Raw genomic sequence first — 18340 nt, forward strand, 5'->3', positions numbered from 1 at the left:
TTCTGTGAGTGCATTTGACACAGAGCTTTTGAAGTTGTAATCCGTGATCTTTTCATTAAACGTTACTCATGCTGCTCTGTGTGACGAGCCGGAACAGACACATCGCTAATTGGCCCGCTCGTTAAAATGCTGCCACAAAATACCAAAGGGCAAAGGTCGGACATCGCAGCGTTTTTTAAGTTCTGTGTTCTTGTTTGGGGAATGAAAGATATAGATGTAGTCCCCATATAGGATAAAAGCCTCCATCTGTTGTTGTAGTCGGAGCAACAAAGGTGAGCGAGTGAGCTGGAGGGAGCTGGAGGGAGGGACAGAGACGAGGAGGTGAGGAGGGAGAGAGAGAGACGAGGGGGGAGTAATGGAGGGAAAGAGAGGAGAGCGTTTGTTTGGCGCCGTCCTCCGTCTTTCCTCTTCGGTCTCTCACTCCCTCCCGTCTTCACTCTCTCTCTCTCTCACTGCCTTATATCCTCTCTCCTGATGGGAAGTTTCTCCGTCAGTCTCGCTCGCTCACTCTTTTTTTTCACTCATGTCGGTGTAGCCATGGAACCTTATAAGGCTTCGCTGCATCACACACACACACACACACACACACACACACACACACACACACACACACACACACACACACACACACACACACACACACACACACACACACACACACACACAGGCGCAGGCGCAGGCCTCTGAGGTGTTCCTGGCTGGAGGGTAACCAGACTCCCCTCCACATAGCTGTGCCTCAGCCAGACACACGCAGACTCACACACACACACACACATCCTGATCTATGTCAGATTTGCCGTTTAACCCCCCGCAGCCCTCCTCCAGCCTCAAAGGAACACCTATGACTTGTTGAAATACACTGTTTTTCCCGTTGCTAGGATCTGGTTCCATTATAGAATTACATTACACCTTTTATTTGTCCCATTTAAAGAAGGATGTAAATACTGCATGTTTCTCCCCTGACCAGATTTCACTTTCTACATATATTGCCATTCTATAGTTCTCTCAGTCTGCTACAAAGTGGAAAAAAACAAACCTGTGTTGCAAACATCTTCATCTTCATCATCTGCAGAGACGATGTTTGCTGCTGGTCCCTCATGTCTGTGTGTGTGTGCGCCTGCTTGTGTTTGAGTGTTTTGTTTTCACGACTGCCATTTTGAGAAGTCGTTTGTTATGATGCGACATCATACTTGAAAATCGGCTTGACAGTGTTTGACTCCTCATCTCCATGAGACATGACGTAACCTTACTGTTACGTAACCACTGTGTGTGTGTGTGTGTGTGTTTTATTAATTGTTGATATCCACACACACCATCACATAAACATGTACATTTCTTCTCTCACGCACACACACACACATGCAGCGCTCCCCCTGCAGTCTTCCTCTCTTCATCACTATCACAGTTGTTTTTTTCTCTCAGTCTTGCTACCATCTCCCTCTGTCTGTCACACACACACACACACACACACACTCTCCCTCCCTCCCTCCCTCCTAGCCAGGCTCAGTTCCCTCCAGAAGCTGCAGAGGAAACAAAGGAATAATAGATTCCATCTTGACTGAAACGAGGCGCATGTCTCTGTGTGTGTATGCATGTATGTGTGTGTCTGTGTGTGTGTGTGTGTGTGTGTGTGTGTGTGTGTGTGAGGGTTGCATGGTGTCACCCCCGACACGCCTTCTGCTGCATTTTTCATTGCATTCCTTTGCATTTTCTCCGCAGCCTTCTAGCTTTCAGCCATTAGCATCTGGTGAAGGAGAGCAAAGTGTTTTAATGGAGCCTCCACTGTAACACACAGTGAAACGGGTAATCGCCCACTTAACCCAATTCGGTGTGTGTGTGTGTGTGTGTGTGTGTGTGTGTGTGCGTGTGCGTGTGTGACGACAATGGTAATGTTGAATGTGGAGAGCGATTGACTTGGTGTGAGGATCAAGCAATGCAGTGTTAATGGCCACTCACTCGCTGTGTGTGTGTGTGAACGAGAGAGAGAATGAGAGGGGAAAGCATTCCTGGCTGCTCGTTTTAGAACAGAAGCCCCAAGAGAGAGAGCGAGGGGGGTAGAGAGAGGGGGAGAGGGTTTCCACTTCCTGTATGCTGGGATTCTTTGAGGTATGGGGGGGGACTTTTTGGTGACCTTCATGACCCCGGAGACATGAGGGAAGGGAGGGTATTAATGGAGGTGTGTGCGTCTGTGTGTATGTGTGTGTCTCTCTGTAGTGGGGGGACGATGGGAAACTCAATACCCCCCCTCCTCCCCTTGAACTTCCCCCATCCCGCTCTCTCTCTGAACGATAGAGAGAGAGAGAGAGAGAGAGAGGAAAAACATGTGGATGGTCCACCCCCCTTAATAGCAGACACATTTAACAGGACACACACGCGCACACACACTGAAGGTCTGTATACATTGACACATAATGGCCGAGTTATGTAAGATGTAGTGAGATATGTGGAGCCACAGTGTTCTCGTCTCCCTGCCTCTCTCAGTCTCACTTCTTTAGATTAAGACTTTGTGAATACGCGTCTGTTTAGTGGCAGAGGATGTGTTTTTGTGTCACGTTACTTTTAAACGTGACACTAAATCTTTATTGTGCTCCTTCAAAGTAAGAGTCCTCTCAGGAAGACATGTTAAGTTAAAGCTTCTACTCTGATCAAGTCGATGCATTTACTCAGATTGGTGTAGCACCTTGATACAGAGAATATAATCTTAAATCTCCACACATTTCTTAACATGTGCTTTATGCATTGTATTTAATTCATGACAATTGCACGGACACCTCCTGACAGCAAATCCATCCGGCTGAAATGCTGCAGCTAGGAATCAATGAGACGGCAACAGCAGCACTAAAACATGGAGGTGGGAGTCCCGTCCCACAGCGAGCAGCTGGTCTGGAGAGGTGTGTGTTTGTTTGCCTGCCTGCGCGAGCGTGCGTCTTCCTCCTTTCTTCCTGTTTTCCTTCCTTCGTGTGCTTGAGGACTCGTATAGTCTAATCTGTCAGGTTTACGGCGTTAAAGCGATGTCGTGCGTCTCCCACGAACCACAGCCAGGTCTTAAACCGCCGGTGGTTTTGTTCTCCACCGCTGACGTACAGCAGCGTCCCGTCTGTAATCTGCCCCCGTTCAAACATTGCTTCCTGCACTCACACACTTTGGTCTTATGACAGGGTATGACTATGGATGACTGAATGTGGTATGATCCTTGTGTGTGTGTGTGTGTTTGAGTGAGAGGGACACACACGGAGAGAGAGAGAGGGAGAGAGACAGGAAATGCCATATCTCCTGTGGCTCTGTGGCTCTCTGACCTGTTGTTATGTCTGTTGTGGCAACAAACAGCCCTGCCTGTGCCCTTTGGCTTGTAGGACACATACTGTACATACACATGTTCACACATACACACACACACTGAGCTCCCATCCGTTCATGACCTCACAGTACTGATCTTTACATAGACACAAAGCACGTATTAAGCCACAATAATTAGCTTTGTCTCACGTTTCCCCGCATGTACACTCTCTTTAACACCTTTCTTTTAAATCTTGTGTCTCTTATACATACACACACACGCTCTCACACGCACGCACGCACACACACACACGTACTGTAATTGCAGGGCATGAATTGCAGCTGTGCAGCTTTATCAGCGCATGCGGCCCCTCCCTGCAGTTTCATTGAACTCCTTATCTAATCAGCTGTCTGGACCTTGAAACTAAAACCCCACTCTGTTCTATGCAGCATTCCTGTGAAACACCATGGAGAAAGAAGCAAAGGCACCGAGAGGCAATGAACGAGAGGGAGGGAGGGAGGGAGGGAGAGAGGGAGGGAGGGGAAAAAAGGGAGAAATATCAGAGGAGGGTCCAGGCAGAAATCTGTAGAAGTTAGCAGTCGGGGTGATATAATGAGGGAAGAGAGAGAAGAGGAGGAGGAAGAGAGGGAAGAAGCAGCAGGAAACGACAAATACAAACATGAGTCAGTTTACACTAATTAGTTCCCCATTTAAAACCCACAAACTACATCAAAAAAGCTTTATCAAGGTGGATTCCTTGGCCGGGCATGTTGTCGTGGGTTGTGTGTTGTGTGTGACGGTGCTGTGCGGCGCTGCTCAGACTCATTTACACAAAGTTGAGGTCAAGTCTGATCTATGCAAATGCACAGCAGCAAATACAGCAGGAAAGATGACATGAAGAGAGGGATGATGGAGGACACGGGGAAGGAACAAGGGCCGGAGAGGAAGGAGGTGAGGAGGTGGAGGGCAGGGAAAGGAAGGAAGGAAGGAGAGGACAAAGGGCGGGAAGTAAGGGAGAAGAAGCGGAGGAAAGTTGCTGATTCAAAGCATAAAATTCAAGGGAAGATGTTGGCAGGAGAGGAGGGAGAGCGGAGGAGGCGTACACACAGGAGAGCAACGACACCAAGATGAGATTTAATCAATAAGATAAAATCTGAATTATTAGGGTAGAGGAGACGACAAATGGATAAAAAAAACAGTAGGAAATGAAAAGGAAACATAGGGGGCTGAAGATTCTGCACTGCTGGCAACACACACACACACACACGCACACGCACACGCACACACACACAGTGGTGATGCAGCAATAATTACAACACCATCAGCATCAACACCGCGAGCTGTAGGGATACTATGGACATATATAGCTTGATGTGTGTGTGTGTGTGTGTGTGTGTGTGTGTGTGTGTGTGTGTGTGTGTGTGTGTGTGTGTGTGTGTGTGTGTGTGTGTGTGTGTGTGTGTGTGTGTGTGTGTGTGTGTGTGTGTGTGTGTGTGTGTGTGTGTGTGTGTGTGTGTGTGTGTGTGTGTGTGTGTGTGTGTACTTGAATGGAATTGGGTCGATCGTTGCACCTAATAGGATTGAATCGGTTAAAATCAACACCGGTGAGTCAGGCTGTTCCAGGTGGCACCTGCAATCAACTGTGACCAACGGGAGTCAGGTTTGACTCTCTCACCCACACCGACACACACACACACACACTCACTCACACACACACACACACACACACACACACACACACACACACACACACACACACACACACATTAAAGCTGTGGAGACCTGCGCTGGAAAATACTTTGAAATTTGTCTTCTCCTCCTTCAGCTGGCAGCGTTTGAGACTTTCCCTTCACATTTATACGTTTCCACACATTCACAAGAAGTTTCACGGTACGAACGCAGCCATCCAAGCAGCTCCAGACCCTCATGCTCAAGGGCACTGAACCTGTGTGTTTTTGCCCTGTTGAGGATGTGGAATGTGTGTGAGAGTGTGTGTGTGTGTGTGTCCTGTTCGCCTTCCTTATGTTTTCGTGACTCATCTGGTCCAGCTCCTTCTATTGGCCGTCTCGTTTCCTGCTTCCCTTCACTGTTGCAGCGTCACAGCCCTCGCATGGCGTCCAGATATGACTCAAGTTCATCTGTTTGTCATTTCCAGTTTAATCCATTTGTCAGATTGTCAGTTTGAAGTTGAGATCGACTTTGTTTTGGAATTTAGAGCACAATCAGGAAATGTTGTCTTCTACCTGTAGACCACAACATGTTGGCCTCCGTGTTCAGTGGCTTTCTAGACGACTTAAAGTGACTGGACTGGTTGCTATGTTACCTTTGAGTAGCATGGGACTGCTTGTGGCGCGGTGACATCATAGACGTGCAGCTGGACTGAAGCAGGGATTATCCGAAGCAATCTTCAGGATAATATTTGATAAACCCACGCCCAGCTGAAGAATGAGGTAGACGGGTTTCATTACAAAGTGTGTGTACCATGTTATCGTACTCTGGCCAAAACTTCAATCTCGCCTCAGAATCCTGATGGTCTGATTGTTTACACACACTACAAATGAGTATACAAAAGCATCTTTAGTGAGACTTTGCATTGTGCGTCACATTACTTATAACTGGAGTTGAACAAATACTAATCATAAATCATAGCTAAGCTCTCAGGCTTTTACTGCTTTTTGAAGGCTTTTGGCATTGTACACACACACACATGAGTAAAACCCTGCGGATGAGACAGGAGGACCCTGAGTGTATGCGTTTGTACATTCTGTACATTCATGCCTGCTCTTCACCATGCTTGAGCTCTATTGATTTCTTTTTCTTCTGGATGGCTCACCACCTAACCCCCCTCCTCCTCCTCCTCTCCCTCCCCTCCTCTCCTCCCTCCTCTCCCTCCCTCTCCTCTGTCTCAGGAATGCATTGAATGTCCTTATCTTGGCCCATACAAACACAGGGGTGAGCCAGCAGCAGAGGTTGAATTCCTGCGCAGATCCCAGGCAGACAAACCTCACCACACACTGGCATCAGCACAGCCGACAGCCAACAAAGCCAAAGCAGCTCCTTACATTAAAAATAAAAATCCTCCTACAGCTACAGCCAACCACACAGCAGCCAGCCTCACACACTCACACACACAGCAGGGGACAAAGTGCAGTTAGTGGAGTTATCCTCAAATGAAACCTTGGAGTGTGTACCGAACAGATAAGGTCAAGGAGTTGAATTATGAACTCCCTTTGTTATCAGATTAGTCAGTTAAAGTCTTAGCAGCGATTAAATAATAAAGTTGAACAGCGCTGCCTTTTGTCCACGCCTTCATTGTAATTATACGCACAGGCAATACGTGAAGCAGCGCTGATGGCAGCTGCAGGGTTGCGATTCCATGTGCTTGTCTTGAGGGAGTGCATTGTGTGGAGGGCATCAATGGCTTCTGTGTGTGTGTGTGTGTGTGTGTGTGTGTGTGTGCGTTACACTCTTCAGCCCTGGTATGTTTATGGGTGTATGACTGGGAACAGATGACTGTCAGGTCTTTCAGAGTGCGACCTGAGCTAAACACACTCCTTTCCTCCTCTATTCCCCCCTCGCCCCTGTTCTTTACGTGGCGCGGCCCGCCCGCACGTCACTGTCTCACTTTCACTGCCTGTTAGCCGGGTGTTAATTTACCACACAAGGGGTGGCACATCCTCAGCCAGGCAGTCGGCACGTGTACACACACACACACACACACACACACACACACACACACACACACACACACACACACACACACACACACACACACACACACACACACACACACACACACACACACACACACACACACACACACACACACACACACACACACACACACACACACACACACACACACACACACACACACACACACTCTCCAGTACTCCTGTCCTCCCTGCCATTAAAGGCAAAAATGTGATTAAGCTGTATATGTGCACGGAATCGATACGATACCGCCGTCCTCTAAGTATTCATGACTTGTTGCGTAATTGCGTTACGAGGCCGGGCTCATGCAGAGGTGAGATGTTAACATGCCTGGATAAATCTATTTACAATGGCATAATCTAGGGTTTGCTTCCCTCCATTTGTCCCCCATTTCAGTCGGTATACAACTAAACATGATTGAAAAGAAGCTAATTGTAGTGTTTCCTCTGTGCCTGAAGGTAGCAGTGACATCATCTCAGCTTTGTTTCATTTAAAAGGAAACATTCACCCTGACGTCAGAAATCTTTTAACAGTGATTCTTCCTGTAACAGATGAAAGACAATCGAGTATACAACATAATTGGGGCCTCCTTTTGTTTTGAATTAGTCTTGCTCGTACTGTTTACTGCTCCAGCTGTGCTAATAATGAGATGGAACACTGCTGCTGGAGGAAAAATAGGAAATAGTGTGAGATTATTTCCCTCTCTGATTCTCCCGACTCCCTTCGTTTGGAGTGACAAATGTGATGGAGTGTGTGTTCTCCTCTCTGTGTAAGCACACATACAGTGTAATGATTAATTCCTGGGTTATATTGTCACCTCGCACTTCCTCCATCACACCTGCAGTAAAGTCATCAGCCACAACAATGGCTATACAGGATACTGCAGCTTCTATACTGTGACACACAAGGCAACAGAAAGCCTGCAGATGGAAGAGCCTCATGACATCATCAGCCTCCCCCTGGAAGAATCTCTCAATAGGAAAAACTGCCTTAAGTATTTCTGTTTAGGTTTATAAGGAACACATTAAATAGCAAATCATATATGAGGTAACTCGGAGGTAGTACTAGGACTTAAATTTATATAGTCATTAACTTAATCAACATTCTGGTGTACTTCAGGCCTTTGAGCCGTCCCTGCTTCCTGCTTGTCCACCCGTGTACACATTTATACTTCCTGTCTCCTGTACTGTTCTCTCTTGTTTACTCACCTTCATTACAATCACACTGGTGCTGCTTATCACACTAACGTCCATAAAGTTTCACCGTTTCCTTGCCAAACTCCTTTTCCACGGTATCTTTTTTTTTTTTATGGGACATATAATCTTTGACAGCATCTGTCCGTAATAATTTGAGGACAGAGTGAAATGGTTTTGTGACTCCACCGTTTAACCTCGACCCAGACTTTGGCCTACAGCATATGTTGTAATTGAGAATGGAGGGGGGGGGCGGCGTCTCAGATTTAAAAAGAAAATAAATTGCATGTTGAGGATAACAGCTGCACACACACACACACACACACACACACACACACACACACACACACACACACACACACACACACACACACACACACACTGGATACGCTCTGCAGCATCTGTTTTTATGTGGCAGCGTGAGGTTGAAATCTCTGAGGTGGGGGTGTTAGTGGTATTAATGATCGTCCGGACATCGTGGCATGTTTATGTTATATTAAGTTGGCACACAAGAGTCGCACACTGCCAAGGTGACGCACTAAACACTATTTTAACTTCTCTCGCTCATAAGAAGGCTGCAGTCCAAGAAGAACACCATAAAGGTAGAGAATCCAACAAAATGCCAAATGCCAAACAGGGGAGTCAGGATTTCTTTGATCAAGTGGTTTACAACTTTACAGGGTACAGCCACATGCTAAATAGGGATGTAACAACACACTCGTCTCCAAAAATTCAAGATCAGGATATCACAAACCATCAGATTGTTCCATAATCTACAAAACCTCCACCGGTATGACCTTTACCCCCTACTGGCCGACTTTCCTCTGCCATGCGTTTTGATTCCCGGCTTCCCCTTCCCATCATTAAATGCTTCCTGTTTTGGATCTTCGGTTACAGTGCGGTCAGCTTAGACGAGGCAGCCGTGTTTATGGAGGAGATGGGGGAGATGTCCGGGTGTTAAATGCAAACAGGTTGTAAACAGATAAGTTGTTTGAGGAGGTGTTGGGATCTAGTATTCCTGTATGTTGCTTTGTAGTTTCTACTGCTTATTGGAAGGCACTGGGTAATAAAATGGTTAATATCGCACACACACACCACCTCAACTTGCCTCTGTAATTCTTAAGATATCAAAAACCTTTCTGAAATCACCCTCTCCAGTTTCCAGCGTAGGTGTTTCCATCACACAGGTCTTCCTCACGCTGCATTCAATAGTCACTGCTCAACATTTGATGCCTTCACAGGTGCTCAACGCCCAGAAAGCCGGGTACAAGGCGGCCATTGTTCACAATGTGGACTCTGATGACTTAATCAGCATGGGATCCAATGATTGTAAGTACCCCCACCACCACCACCGCCTGCTTCTTTCCTCTCTGTACACCACAGCACAAGCCACACTGTTGCCTGTCCTTATGTCTCTTTGTTTTGCTGAGGATGTGACTTTTCCCTTTAACCTCGGGCCTGTGGAACTGTTAAGTGCTTACCCAGTCAGCAGCTCATCTGAGGTCCCCCAGGAGGAAAGTGAAGCCTTGCAGAACCAAAACAGTATCCCCTTATGAATCGGCATCGCCCCTGCTAATGCTCAAATTAGTTAGACATGTGATATGATGCAAGTCACCCCATCCTTACTCCAGGGGGCGCAGGAGGCGATAAATGTTCCAACGGGCTTCCTTGCTTGGTTCCTTCATTCCTATTAATCACATTTTTACCATTTTAATGTACCATTTTGGGACACTTAAGAGCTGTGAGACTTGTACAGCATTAGGCATAAGAGACACCATCAGATGTGTTGTAAGCATTTGAATTGGTTCAATATTCTGCCAAAACAATTTTTGAGGTTATAAAGAAAGATTTGTGCCTGTACGAGAAAAAGTTTTGCAAATTTGTAGAAAAGCTTTGTGTTTGTAGAAGCGTTTTGTGTGTCTGTAGAAAAGCTTTGTGCTTGTGAATAAATTTTGCATACCTGTAGAAAAGATTTGTATTCCTAAAATTGGTTTGCAAATGCAAGATTTTCGCTAAGACCTCAAAAATTCCTGCACACAAACTGAAACTGAAAATACAGTAAGTGTAGAGTTTTGGTAGAACCTTTGGGGCCTGAGCCCCGGGCCAATCAGAAGGCTGTGTTGGACCATCCAATCAAAACACAAAGGGATTTTCACGATAGACATATTTGCAAAACCTTTTTCTACACCAAGAAATTTGCCTCAAACACTAAAAACGCTAAGAAGCCCAATTTCTACAAGAACCATCTGACCTCTCTGATATCTGATGAATATGTTTTGCTTCCATTTTAGTGGATATTATGAAGCAGATAGATATTCCCTCTGTGTTTGTGGGCGAGGACACTGCCAATAACCTGAAAGAGGACTACACTTATGACAAGGGGTAAGTCCAAACCAAAATCTCTCTCTGTGGGGGAGGAAGAAGTAGCATCAGAAGCGCATCGTAAACTTTTATTACTTTTGAATAATCGTTGGCTTCTTTGGACATTCTGTGATTGAAATCTGCATCCATCAAAGAAAGCTTGCTTCTCTAATTCCCTAAATGGCCAATTTTGATCACAAAAGCCACACATTTACCAGTAAACGTCCTGAATATCTCCTCAATTCATCTTCTCCTTCCGACATTTTTAATTATCGTTCTTATACAGCAACTTCTGTCAAAACTGTCACTTTTGCCTTCCACCAGCCTGATGCGAGTCTGACGTTTGAATGCCTGAACATACATAAATACAGATTGATCTTGTGACGCGTTGTCACTCTCAGCAAACTGTTGCCTAGGTGACAATCAGGCAAATGTCTCGGCCTATCAAAACCGCCCCAGCGTCACGGCACGCAGTTCCATTTGTATGTTTGCAGTTCTGCTCAGACGGATATCGTCCTGATACCAGGGACCAACACCAAACATGGTTCTTTCCATGTTTCGGTCAGTGGTGCCCAGATTCTAGGTTTGAGAGTTGAGAGGGGTCGTGCTGTGAAATCTGTGTTACAGCCCCATAAACCACAAGTAACCAGTGTGAGAGCTCATATGATGAGACGACCTTTGCTGCTGCGCCTTTAACCTAAACACTAATTAATCTTCTCGCTGTGACCACTCACAATGATGGGCTGTAACAAATTGCTGCCATAATGCATTTTTGTGTGTGTGTGACACTCAATCAGTGTGTTTGTAATGCCAGCCAACACAAAAGGTTAATGTTGATTCTTCATTCTGTCCCTGGTTTGACAATGCCTCTGCTTGTTTTGCCAGTGGGCATGTGGTCCTCATGCAAGACTTCAGCCTGCCTCTGGAATACTACTTGATCCCCTTCCTCATCATTGTGGGAATCTGCCTCATCCTCATTGTTGTTTTCATGGTAGGCAAACTTACGCCTGCTTCAAGGCTGAGCTCCAAGTGTAGGGAATGATGATTTATATCTAGGCAGAGGGAACAGGATGTAAAGTTTAAAATGCACACATATGATGAGTGGGTGATGTTCTAAAGGACTTTCTCTCTGTGATCTGTGCCCAGATCACCAAGTTTGTCCAGGATCGACACAGAGCTCGTAGGAGCCGCCTGCGCAAAGACCAGCTAAAGAAACTTCCCATCCACAAGTACAAGAAAGGTATGACGGCAATCTCAAACATCTCAGCTCACTTTGACGGGACGAGAGCCAACGCTCATTTGGCATCATAAGTCTGACTCCATTTGGTATTTTAGAGTTAGAGTGGCCCAAACGTTACGGCCGTAGATAACAACTGTGTGCAGTTTTAACCTGTTTCTCAACACTCCTTTAACCTCTGCCTTACCGGGACTGTCAAGCTCTCCTGAAACTACAGGGAGGAAAAACATCTGTCAACCTCACTCTGACCTTTGACCTTAGAGTCAGCAGAGATGGTATAAACTCTTTCTGTCATCCTGCTTCTCTCCCTCTCTCTCCCTCTCTCTCGCTCGCTCTCTCTCCCCCTCTCTCACGTGATCCGGCCCATGAGTTGGATGTCATTGATGCGTTACGTCGTCCTTCAGAATCAATCGGATTAATGTGGACTTTCTTTCAACCAAGCCGTCTGTGGGAGTCTGCTGTCTGCTGAGGCTCCACACATGACTGCTGGTTCGGCATTCAGCCTCGGTCAAACCAGCGGCTTGACTAGGTGGAAAGTTAATGTATTCTTCTTGATCTCAAACCGACTCATCAGATGTGCAGAATGTAACCTCGTTTGCAGGAATATTTGAGGGGGAATAGAATTAATTTACCTCTGAATACAAGACACTTCTAAGTTTTCCACCTGTTTCTCAGTACAAAGGTCAGACTGACTATAGCGTCGTTTTGCAATGCAAATCCCATTGTGCTATGTTATGGTTTTGTCTTGTGTATTTAGCGAGCGTTTCCGCGTGCTTAAGGCATCCAGGTTTTAGCTACAGGCTGTTTCCTGTGGCAGCTGTAGTTTGCAGAGGCTCCTGCTGGCTTGGATTGGAGAGCCCCGGTCTACAATCAGCTGTGCGGGTGGGGGACACCACAGGGCTTTATGGGTACGGTTGGTAGCACGCTAAGCAGCCCCGTCATAAAGCTGCTCCTCGGGCGAGAAAGGGAGGTGAGCTCCTCTCTACCTGACAGGAAGCAGCATGTGGAGAGGCAAGCGGAACATGACACACCACCTAAAAGCAGAGTGGCTTTCTGGCCCCTGTAGTGTGTGTTTGTGTGGGCAGGCAGCAGCCACTCTGACACAGGTTTTGGACTGGGTACTGGTACGCTCGACCTTGGTGGCTGCAGGGAGTTCAAATGTCCAGGAAACGGCCTCGGGGGCGCCGTGTGTGCTTCTCTTAGCTGAGTCAGAGTGTTTGGTCGCACAGGCAGCTGACACCAAATCTGCCCAATCACATTTTTAAGCCGTACACTCAGGAGCAAAGCGAGCTTGGCAAAGAACCCAGAACCAGCCTGTTGCTGCAGCCGTAATAAGAGGGAGAAGGCCTCCACGCTCTAATGATCAATTACTGTTCAGCTGTGTACCGTGTGTGTAACAGTCACACCGCCCAGCATCACCCATGGCATCTGTCAGAATGTCTCATGACTGAATAAGATTGGCTGTATTTTCTATTTACTATACTATGGGGGAAACATATTTGTCCTCAGGGTGATACAGCTTTGTGTTTTGACTTCCACAAGAGCTTTAAATAAAGACTTTCTGACAAATTGCAGTGCGGCGAGGTGTCTTGTGTCGGCCTGAAGGGATTAATGCTACAATAATCACCCGCTGACATTAAGTCATCATTACTTACTACATGGCTGCTTACCAAATGAAATGAATACATTTACATTGTATATTTATCATTTCACCAATTGCAAGCTCCCGCTGAGAAGTAGTCCCATGTCCATTACTGTGTGCCTGACTAGCAACTAGGCTGCTATGTAAACAATGGCAGCAGAGCCAAACTTATATGGAGTTTGAAAACTCAGTAACAAGCTAACGCTAGTTTGTAGCAGCTATGCTACTTATTACTAGCTAGAGCGCTCAGCAAGTCTTGGCTTGGCTATGTGACACGGTAGCAAACTCGGTTGGTTGGTTGTGTGGATGAGCCGTCTGTTAGCAAGTTCAGTGGTCATTCTGTTGAAAATAATTAACCATAGAAGTCAAAGTGAGCGTCAGCCTGCTGTGGTGAATTATCACCAACACACAAGCCCTCAACACAAACTTCTTGTGGGCATGGAGCCCAAACTCTGTGTGTTGGAGTGTGTAGAGTGTAGGAAGGACGCCTAATGGTGCCCTTGGCTTCAGCTCTGAGGGAGAATGCTGAGCATGGACTCTGGGGGCTATGAACACAAGCAGCTATAGTGAACAGGAAGATGTGATGTGATGCTTTTAAAGCTGAGAAACGCCTCCAGAGCCCTCCACTGTGTGAAAGCGTCACTGTCATGGAACCGACCATCAATACCAGAGGGAAGGCAGCAGAGATGATGCTAGCAGACATGATAAAAGTTGTAAGAGGTTTCATGGTTTTAATTTCCACCTGTACAGCAGCGCAGTCAATCAGCAGCCAGAAGCAGTTAAATATGCAAAAGAATACGTAATGCCTGTCTTTTCAGAGTGGGCGGAAGATTTTGGGGGAAGATATTAGCGTGCTGATAAGCTGCGGCCTTGGCTGCTGCTGCTGTACTGGCAGGATGTGTTTGTGCTGATGAGCAGAGAAGCTTCATCTGGGAAAATCAAACAGATAGTGTCGCTATCAACGCTGCAATTTGTTCAAGCAATTTGCAACACTTTGTTATTGAATCGCACATTTTTTTCACTGCTGTTGCTGGTATTGGATTTGTTGTTTTAAATCAACTTTTCTTGATATGTTTTGCTATAAATTAAGTTGTTATCATGACAATAACTCCCCAGCTGGTAGTGTTAAGTGTTACCGATTACTTTCTATCATTATATTCATTTCTTTCTATGTTTAAAACACATTTCTGAGACTTATAACCACATTATTCTGGTTTATACTGTCAATAACACAATTCTTGGGTGGGGTGGGTGGGGTTTAGGCTGGAGACGGAGGTGGTAGGCGTGGAATGATGTCAGACTTGCATGTTTGGAGATGAGTCTGAAAACGCAGTAGTGAGTGGCGCAGTACAAAGGGTGTCTGTATGGTCGGCGCACAATAGCTCTTAATGAAAAGCACGGTGCCCATGTAATTGGTGCACAATACCAGTCTGAGCAGCAGTGTGCAACATAAGACCCGTGTCAATGTACAGGATTATGTAATAGCAGCTGCCACAGCTGTCAGAGAGCAGCGTAGAGCTGCCATTAAGTTGACTTATGCACCCGTTTTTATTGCAGGGCCTTGCGTCAGCCCCACTTAGCCTGTAAGCTTGGTTTGTCATTGATTTTTGTTCTGTCTGGTTGTGGATTTGGGAGGAGGATGTCAAAACCTCAAACTGCCTCTGAACACGAGCTCAGTGGCGGCAAACGCGGGAACAGAAGCCATCAAACTGGACTGAGAGAAAGAGGAAGATTGCGTTTCCCTCCTCGGCGCCCCCCTTGCTTAGTCTGAGAAAGGATGGACTCTCCCGCTGACCCTTGACCTTTAGACTGATCCCTCCCTGTTTATGATGAGTCACTTCACCCCTCCTCTTGGCTTTCCTGCTTCCAAGTCTCAGGCAGGGAGCTTAACGCACACACACACTCACAGAACCGAGCAGCTGCAGTGGCTCAGTCGTCTGTTTGTGAGGCATGTTGATGGCGATACAGAGGAGCTCTCTCTTCCTCTCTCACTTCTCTGGCCTCCGAGCCAGTCGCCCTCGTCTGATTGGCTGGAGCGTTGACAAACTGTGGCGCTCTGTCGCTCTGCAGCTAGCCCACTCTTTCCCCGGCTCCCTGGCTCTCTCACACACACACATTCTGTGCTCATGTGAAGTTCAGTAGGACAGCGACGCTCCTCTGAGACCCACCAATGCGGGGATGCTGGCTGATTAATGAAATACAGAGAGAAGAAGCACCGCGTCGGCTCCTAACTCGTTTCAAAATGTGCTACTGGCCCCAAAACTCAATGCAAGGGATTCCCACGTATAAAAAGAATCTGCCAAGTGGATGTTTTCAATCCGTCGTAAAAAAATGATTTCTCAACTCCACAGCTGAATTAACTGGAAGTGGATGTTATTGTTTGGTAGTGTGAGGCGCACTGACCATCAGAGTGAAAAACCTCAGCTCATTACGATCATTTGGCAGACGCTTTTATCCAAAGCGACTTACATTACATTACATTACCACCCTTCCCAGAGGGGGGAGCAATTGAGGGTTCGGTGCCTTGCTCAGGGGCACCTCGGCAGGGACCAGAACCGGCAACTCTCCGGTTCCTAAGCGGAAGCTCTACCCACTCGACTACTGCCTCCCTAACTTAGAGCACATCAAAACCTTTTTCAAAACCTTTTTCTTTTCTTATTTTACCACAGTGACGTATCCTCCGCTCACATGCGAGGGTCATGGTAATGACATTACTAAGCTGATTCCTGGTAGAAGCTTCCAGAATGCAGAGTGAGTAATGTCCTCAGCAGGGGCCTTTGATCAGCAGGAGTGCTATAATTCGGTCTGTGACCAGGATGACTGCACCGCTCTGTGAAAATTCGCTGTGCTGCATGTTTCCTCCTGGACATCCTGGACGGGTGTGTGTGTGTGTGTGTGTGTGTGTGTGTGTGTGTGTGTGTGTGTGTGTGTGTTTGAGGGTCATATTTGGCTTCATCATCCACACAGCAGGAAGTTTGACGACGGATGGATTTTTAAATGTCATTACCCGCAAGATTCTGTTCCAAACACACACACACCGCAAGAAAAATCCTTTCCTACTTTGTCTTGCTCCGGTCTACATCTTATCAGTTTGTCATCGGTCCCACCCGCAAAGGGAAAACACAGCGGCCTGCATTACTGTGGGACTGCTGGTGGACCGGACGTAATACGAGTGGAGGACAGGGAGAAAATGTCATTGTTGTATGCGGGGTGCGTGCGGAAGTCACAGATCTGTGTGTGATAGAGGAAAACAGAAACATCCACCAACATGGAATCCTATTGACAATAGTTTCTCAGTGTGTGTGCAGCAGAGAGATGCTGTGTAGGGAGCATCAGATGATCTTACTCTTCAAAAGCATTAATGTCTTTCTAATGAAGTCTCAGGGTGTCGCCTTCTCTAACGACGGGAGGACATCAGTCATCAAGTGACGGGACATCAATGATACCCAGCCGTCTCTCCCAGAGGTCTTTGAGTTCAGCGTTGTACTGTGAACCTTTGTCTCCGCATCACTCAGAATAGCTCAGTCAGTGCCATAGTTCAGCATTTCCTGAGTGTATACTGGATCCGTGCCTGCATAAACCTTTCCTTCCCTCTCCTTCACCCCCCAATGTCCAGCCTGGGAGAGAGACAGAGGGCGGAGGGCAGAGGGACAAGATGGACGCTGCTCTGAACTTACATCAAGAGTCTTAAGGATCAATCTTGGGAGAAAGACAGACAGACAGACAGACAGGCAGGATAATGACGGTGATACAGGAGGGAGAAAAAAAGAGAGATTGAATTGAAAATATCGCCTAGTTGCTGACGCTTGGAGAGAAAGGGAAGGAGGAGGAGGGGGGGCCTCCTCGTCGATGTGACTCCCCATCCTTATACGGTCACATGCAGCCCTGGCACCGACACAGAGAGCCCTGTCGGGGAAAACATGCTCATTTAGAGCTTACATAAACACACCGGCCCACAGCCCCCATGCCTGCGCCCTCCTCTTCCTCCTCCTCCTAGCCAAGGCAGCGAAGGAAAAGGGAAGGAAGAAGAAGAACACGGTGGAATTTGGAAGGGAGTGCGTTGATAAATTCCTGAGCTTTTTTTGCTGTACATAGTGACTTTACACCTCCCGTAATGTGAGGAAACGCAGTGCTCCGACCTGCGGCTGTGGCTCAGATGAGAGGAGAGCCATATTTGGTTTGATACGAGCAATGAAATTACACGTGAGGCTTTTGATAATTCAGCACATCGGCGCCTGAAGATGTTTGAATAATCCAATAAGCTGAAGTGTAATAACAGCTGAGACTAAATGTATAATGAGGCAGTGACTTTAGAACTTCACTTTTGTCCGAAATATCCTGGATGTCCTCAGAATATCCATCATCACAGGAGTTGGTGAGCTGTGGCTCGGTTAGAATAAGTTAATGGATGAGATTCCCTTTTTGTTTTTTAATACAGGGGACAACTACGATGTATGCGCCATCTGTCTGGACGAGTATGAAGAAGGAGAGAAGCTCCGAGTCCTGCCGTGTTCTCATGGTGAGTTGGGAAGTCCTTCATCCATTCCTGTCTACAGGGAGAGCCACGGTTTCTCAATAATAAACATACTGATATTCATGTTACTTAGTGATTAACAGTTGGGTTCCTTACCTCAATGGACAGGGTTGACTTGTCACAGTACTTGATCACTTGGCCACTTCTGATTTTGACAGTTTAAATATCAGATGTGAGAGATGTTGGGACTTTGGCTTCATTCCCATGTCTTTGTATGGAAAGTTTGTTATGTAATTAGTAGATGTATATCGGGTAGATTATTCTTTTGTACCTTCACCTTTGATCTGTATGATACAAGCATATCTATGGGTTAGAATGGAAACGTCAACATCAGCGCACTATGATCCGGTTGGGCTGCTCTAGACTGATTGTGTCTTTGCTT

At 46.6% G+C, this 18340-nt stretch overlaps 1 protein-coding gene across 1 annotated transcript in view; it reads left to right on the forward strand.

Moving 5' to 3' along the window:
* The window catches only part of rnf13 (ring finger protein 13), a 28714-nt gene that overhangs the window by 9026 nt on the left and 1348 nt on the right, over positions 1 to 18340 (forward strand). The window contains exons 5-9 of the mRNA XM_076151350.1: positions 9426 to 9513; positions 10476 to 10566; positions 11431 to 11536; positions 11692 to 11785; positions 17863 to 17943. Coding sequence (XP_076007465.1) covers positions 9426 to 9513; positions 10476 to 10566; positions 11431 to 11536; positions 11692 to 11785; positions 17863 to 17943 — 460 coding nt within the window. The remainder of the gene's footprint in view (positions 1 to 9425; positions 9514 to 10475; positions 10567 to 11430; positions 11537 to 11691; positions 11786 to 17862; positions 17944 to 18340) is intronic.

This window comes from Genypterus blacodes, unplaced genomic scaffold (genome assembly GCF_046128005.1).
Source record: "Genypterus blacodes isolate CSIRO-AG114 ecotype Tasmania unplaced genomic scaffold, CSIRO-AGI_Gbla_v1 ptg000054l_1, whole genome shotgun sequence".
Classification (NCBI taxonomy): domain Eukaryota; kingdom Metazoa; phylum Chordata; class Actinopteri; order Ophidiiformes; family Ophidiidae; genus Genypterus; species Genypterus blacodes.